General features: G+C 47.1%; 1 protein-coding gene across 1 annotated transcript in view; it reads right to left on the bottom strand.

The window, feature by feature from the left end:
* ARFGEF2 (ARF guanine nucleotide exchange factor 2) overlaps window positions 1–5,895 on the bottom strand; it is a 100,890-nt gene extending 94,995 nt beyond the window's left edge. Inside the window, exon 1 of the mRNA XM_007446397.1 lies at window positions 5,622–5,895. Within this exon, the coding sequence (XP_007446459.1) occupies window positions 5,622–5,742 (121 nt within the window). The 5' untranslated portion in view covers window positions 5,743–5,895. The remainder of the gene's footprint in view (window positions 1–5,621) is intronic.
* Window positions 5,896–6,656: the final 761 nt, after the last annotated feature.

Here is a 6,656-nt window from a genome sequence, read left to right on the forward strand (position 1 = left end):
GGAAAGAGTTGCGTGCGCTCACGGTCTATTTCCTCACCTCCCACTCACACCTCAGCCCACTCCAGACTGGTTTTCACCTTCAGCGTGCCACCAAAACAGCTCAAGCTAAGATCACCAATGACCCACATGTCTCTAAATCCCATATATTAAACAGAGTAGCAAATCTAAAAGTGGATTTTATGATTTATATGTCAGCTACACGTTGTAGTTGTTGCCCACCTGGATGTGCAGATGTGGGCAAGTTGCCCTCTGAGCTTTGGTTTCCCTTTGCCTGCTGTACCCAAAGACGGACATCAATCACACGTCACAACTCCAGAATGAATAGGAGTTTACTGCTGATGTAGAGAGAGGTCAAAAATCAGCAAGATTTAATACCTCAAAAGAAACTCATGGGAAACCAGCTCTTTAACTTCATTTCTTTCTTCCTGTTAGTCCGTAAATTAAACCAAAGACATACACAGTAAAAAGCTGCAGAGAAAACGCTGTGATCTTTTTGATTAGAGGCTTTCAAATACTACATCTCAAAATTCAACTACAAAAAATACGGTCTCTTTACTTATTGAATGCTCTACTTACTGAAACATCACCAAAAGTTCACTGCATAGAAACTTCACTGCCAATATAATGATTGTTTAAGACTCCAATGAGGATTTTATACAACATAAGAACTTTTGTATGGAGGAGCAATGGTAGTAATAGTTAAGATCTTGGGCTCTGGAGCCAGACTGCCAGTGTTCCCAGCCTGGCTCCACTGCTTCTGATTAAGTCACGTCAGCCAAGTTCTTAAGGCCTTCGATGAGGATAATAATAGTAAGAACCAAACTGCATGTGAAGCGTATGGCACTATGCCTGGAACACAGGAGTGCTTAGTACATGGTTGATATCATATAGCTATTATATAACATGTGATTTAAAAAAGTCACTCACTAGGGCTTCCCTGGTGGCGCAGTGGCTAAGAATCCACCTGCCAATGCAGGGGACACAGGTTCAAGCCCTGGTCCGGGAAGATCCCACATGCCGCGGAGCAACTATGCCCGTGGGCCACAACTACTGAGCCTACGCTCTAGAGCCCACGAGCCACAACTACTGAAACCTGTGCGCCTGGAGCCCGTGCTCCACAACAAGAGAAGCCGCTGCAATGCGAAGCCCACACACTGCAAGGAAGAGTAGCTCCCGCTCGCCGCAACTAGAGAAAGCCCGCACACAGCAATGAAGACCCAATGCAGCCAAAGATAAATAAATAAAATAAATAAATGTATTTTTTAAAAAAAGTCACTCACTCAATTGGGTGATAACGATGCGTCAGAGTTAGGTTCGTCACTGTATAATCGCCCCACTCTGGTGAGGGATGCTGGTAATGCAGAGACCATGCACGAGGGCGGGCAGGGAGGGGAATATGGGAAGTCTCTGCACCTCCCAGGCAATTTTGCTGTGAACCTAAAACTGCTCTAAAAATTAAAGTCACTCAATTTCATATGAAAAACACAGGTATGTTTAATGACAACTGGCAATTACAGAGCACTCAGCCCCTACTTGGCACTTTGTGGGTATTAAATTATTAAATAAGATACCGAATCTCTTACCATATATGAAGACTACTGTGAAAATAATTCAGTTAAAGTTTTTGAGATTTCCAGATTTTTCCACACCATTCGAAACCACTCAGCTTATTTTCTCAAGTCTCTAAACTTGATAGAGTTTAAGGACAGAAATATAATTTAAAGAGACCATGTGAGAGAATGGCTCTTAAATAAGACCGCTGTGAAAGGGAGGTTTAAAAATGTAATTATGTACCCCAACTGGAGGGCTGAAAGGTTCAAGATTATTAATATATATAAAAACTTCATTAAGAAAGTAAAGAGCAACAACGTCCTTGGGGTGATGAATACTTTCACAGGCTCTTTTGATTTCTCAATAAAGGCTGGAAGGCCATGATCCTCTAATTGAGCAGGCCCTATCTATGCATTTGGCATTTAGTGAAGATGAATCCCTGAGATTACTCCAAACCTATTCCATCCTGATAATCACTGTTTTTACAAGGAACAACCCTTGTCTTCATTGAGCTTAGCAAGTTAACACTCTAATAAACACAGCCTTTCAGTCGTGTAATTACATTCCTATTTATTGCATCTACAAACCAAATAGAGCAATAAGTCATTCTTGAACGAGGAACCAACCTAAGTTAACATCAAGCCGGGGTGCTTAGAGTGTCTTGTGGTTTCTCACAGCTTAAAATAATAAATAACAGAGCAAGCCTTTACAGAGCACCTACTACATGTCAAGTTTTTTGCACACGTCAACTATCTTTTTTTAAAAATAAATTTATTTATTTATTCGTTGCTGCGCGCAAGCTTTCTGTAGTTGCAGCGAGCAGGGGCTACTCTTTATTGCGGTGAGCGGGCTACTCATTGCGGTGGCTTCTCTTGTTGCGGAGCACAGGCTCTAGGCGCACGGGCTTCAGTAGCTGTGGCTCACGGGCTTAGTTGCTCTGCCGCATGTGGGCTCTTCCCTGGCCAGGGCTCGAACCCGTGTCCCCTGCATTGGCAGGCAGATTCTTAGCCACTGCGTCACCAGGGAAGCCCCCTAACTTTATCTTTATAATAACCCCATCGGGAAGCTATAAGATCTGTCCAAGGTCACAAAGATAGCAAGTAGAAGGCAAGGGATCTGAACCCGGGCAGTCTTGAGTCCACAGAACACACTCCAAATCCCTACACTACACAGCCCCTGCATCCGTGATCCGCCCCCCCCCCCCCCCCGAGGTGGAAGGTCACAGAAGCTGTTTCCTGGAAGTGCTCCTATCATTCAAGCATTTCAAATTTGAGCAGTCACTTACAGCTCCTCTTATCAAAATGAGTAATAATCTATACATGGCAATCTCTAAAATACTCGCCACGTTGCAATGCTTCGTACACAGGCTTGTTTCAGCTACTTTTACTGGACACAAAACTGGGCCTTGAGATGCAGAGTGAAATATCACCAGATACTTTGCTATATGCTTTCTTCTGCAGTCATTTTTATTTAACAGCAATGACACACAAGTACTGTCTTAAAAAAAAAAAAAAAGATGGCCAGTCTAACTCTTTACATAGGTTCCCTTGTAATAATTACTCAATTTGATGATGATAAGCCACCATGACAGTTTGCTATTCAATTAACCTGTGGTCAGATTACTTCCTTTATAGGCTATTTCTTTTTTTTCTTAAATAACATCATATGGGATATTTTATTTAAGTCGTCTATATTGTTTGACAAAAAAAAATATTTCTAATGGAGAATTTATATTTTCAGTATAGGCTATTTCTTACAATTCACTACCAAAACACTGAATGTGCATTCCACAATTTGGGTTGGAAAAACCTGAACTTCTCAACAAGGGATGATCCAAAAATATATAAAAAGCTCTCAATGTTAAGGCCCTCTATGACCCATGTGACGATTTTATACATAGGTTCCAACAAAGTGATATACAATTTGCTGAAAATTTGATGTTAAGTGTTCTGAAGGGGGAATGAAAACTTCTCTGCCGAATAACTATTTTGAAACTTCTGCAACAATTCACTTAAAGTAACACTGAGAGGAGAGAATGCAAGCAGATTTCCAAGCAGAGTTGTAAGTACCAGGCTTTTGCCTAACTACTGCTTTGTAGTGCTTATCCTGCATTCCTGATAAAACAATATCCAAGTTAGCCTTGGTTTCCTGAATAAAAAAGCTTTACAAATCTAAATCTCAGTAAATTCCTCTAATTGATCCTGAATTTCACAGGACTAGTATGTTTCCAGATTTTCTCAGCAACAACAACCTTTGTATCAATAGTTCTTGATCCTTGAGGGAGTCTCAGACCCTTCTGAGAAGCTGATGAAAGCCACCGCCTTCTTCCCAGAGAAATAAATGCAAAGTTCACAAACCCATTTCTAGGCCCCAAGAGAAGACTCCCAGAGTACCCTGCACCAAATGAAAGGAGAAAGGTGATGGTAACCTCAAACTCTGATAGAAAATCAAACTTTCCATTTACGTGGTCACTTGTTAGGGAAAACAGGTCTTTTTACAGATTCCAAACCAAAGGCATTGGGGTGATGAATTAACTTGCTGCCAATTCTGGTCAAATGTATTGATCCTCACAGCCTAGAACTCTCTTCTCCTGAAATTCCAAGTGGTGAATACTTCCTGCCTTTCAGTACTTGGCTCAAATGTCACCTCCTCAGAAAGGATTACTTTCTTGACTACCCTATGGAAAGCAGTCCTCAGGCCCTTTTTTATCACATTTACTTTTACAAAAAATTTTACAGAAGTAAGGTAATTATGAAAAAATTACTTTTAGGGCTCCCCTGGTGGCACAGTGGTTAAGAATCCACCTGCCAATGAAGGGGACACGGGTTCGAGCCCTGGTCTGGGAAGATCCCACATGCCGCGGAGCAACTAAGCCCGTGTGTCACAACTACTGAGCCTGCGCTCTAGAGCCCGCCAGCCACAAGTACTGAGCCCGCGTGCCACAACTACTGAAGCCTGCAAGCCTAGAGCCCGTGCTCCACAACGAGAAGCCACCACAATGAAAAGCCTGCGCACCGCAACAAAGAGTAGCCCCCGCTCGCTGCAATTAGAGAAAGCCCGTGCGCAGAAAGGAAAACCCAACACAGCCAAAAATAAACAAAATAAATAAATTTTTTAACACTGCTTTTACTAAAGTATTTATTAGCATTCAAAAAAAATGTCTCATTCATTTTAAAATTTACTTATTCTGCCTCCCCTATTAGAGTAGAAGCTCTGTAAGGGCAAATACCTTGTCTGTCTCGTTCCCCATTGTATCCTCAGTGCCTGCCACCGTGCCTGGTACACAGTGGGCATTTGATAAATATCTGTTGAGTGACAAACTAAAAGACAGGATGTTGATGATGGAATCAACTACCAAGGTTTTCACTAGAGATGAATCAGACTTCTCCCCTCTTTCAATCATCTGTGGGTCCATTCAGTCGGCATCTACTGCGTGTCAGGCCCTGTTGCAGATGCAGGGGATCCAGCGGTGAATAAAACAAACAAGTGTCTCTGCCCTCACAGACCCTCTATTTGAGTGGACCGCAAGGAACGAGCAGATCTCTTTAACACTACAATACCTGAAGGTGCAGGATAACCCTCTACATTCCCTCCTGGAGGGAGTTATGGGCGATCCCCAAATGAAAGGAAAACATACACCAGTTGGGCACTTCCAAAGCAGGCCTCAGGAGTTTCCCTAAACCAGTTGGGCAGCTCTTCTCACAGGCTCTGCTCACATGGGGTAACTCCAACCAGCAGAACCCAGGTAAAGAAAAAACTCAGAGCAAGGGCTGCTGCTTCTGAAGGTGACGAGAGAAGGAACCAGGAAATAGGACGGCAAGGAGCCGTGGCAAGAGCCCTGGGCTGGGAGGCTGGAGAGCCAGCCCTGGCTGTCACCAACTTGCTAGGTGACCTTGGGCCAGTCCCGAGCTGGCAGGGCATCAGTTTCTCCCGGGGTATAATAAGGAGGGCGGGAGGGTGGGACTCCGGGTCGTGGGGAAGCGGCGCCCAGGAGGCCGGGCTGAGGCCCCGTGGGGTAACAGCAGGCGTGGGGAGGCCGGCGCGGGGCCGGGCCGGGGCGGCTCACCCACCGAGCGCCACCTGGCAGGCCCTGCGCAGCTGGGAGTGCTGGGGCCGCTTCACCTCCTTGTCGGCTAGGATCTTCTCCAGGGCCCGGGACACGAACATGCTCTTGGTCTGGCTCTCCTGCATGGCCCCCGGCCCAGCGGGGGCTAAAAGCCCCGCGGGTGGATGGCGCTAGCAGGCGGGCGAGCGAAGCTGAGGGCCCGGCGTCCACGCCGGTACCAGCCGCGTCCGTCCGCGCCGCCCAGTCAGGAAGCGACGCCGCGGCCCCACGGCGCCGCCATGTTGGAGCGCGTCACGTGACCACGTGACTGGAGGGGGCGCTACGGCGTCCGTCGACCCCGTGACTCTGGGGGCGTGGCCTAGGCTTGGGGCGGGGCGGGGCGGGGCGGGGCGGGGCGGGGCGGGGCCCGGTGGACGAGGAGGGGCGGGGCGAGGGTGGAGGAAGGAAGGGGCAAAGTTGGGAGGTGAGTAGAAGTGGGTGGAGGCAGGAGGGCATGTGAAGGACGGAAGAAAGGTGGTAGCAGGCAGGAAGGGTGGTGATGGGGGTGTGAGGTGAGACGGTGAGGAGAAAGGCCATGAGGAGCGTGAGAGTGGGGATGACAGGCTCAGAGAAGAGATGAAGAAGGAGCGGTAGAGGCAGAGGAGATCGGAGGGGAGGAAGAAAGGAAAGGGAACAAGAAGACTGGAAAAGAGAGAGAGTGAGAGATGCTAAAGGGGTAGGAGGAGGAAAGAGAGGAAGTGAGGGAGAGAGAGAAGGTGGAAAGAAAGTTAGAGAGACGGGGTTAGGGAGTGGGGGGAGGTGAGGAGAAAAGAGGAAGCTAGAGGATTGGAAGGAGGCGGGCGTGAGGGGAGGGGAGGCGGGAAGGTAAGAGAAGTGAGGGCAAAGGGAGGGGCAGATAGGGAGAGAGCAGGGAGGAAGAGAAGAGGTGGGGAGCGGAGCAGAGGAGGGGGAGCAAAGAGGAAGAGAGGGAGGGAAAGAAAGGGAAGGGGGGAATCAGGAGGAGAGGGAGGCAGAATGGAAAAAGAAATGGTGCGGGAGG

The sequence above is a fragment of the Lipotes vexillifer genome, unplaced genomic scaffold (genome assembly GCF_000442215.2).
Source record: "Lipotes vexillifer unplaced genomic scaffold, Lipotes_vexillifer_v1.1 scaffold251, whole genome shotgun sequence".
Classification (NCBI taxonomy): Eukaryota; Metazoa; Chordata; class Mammalia; order Artiodactyla; family Lipotidae; genus Lipotes; species Lipotes vexillifer.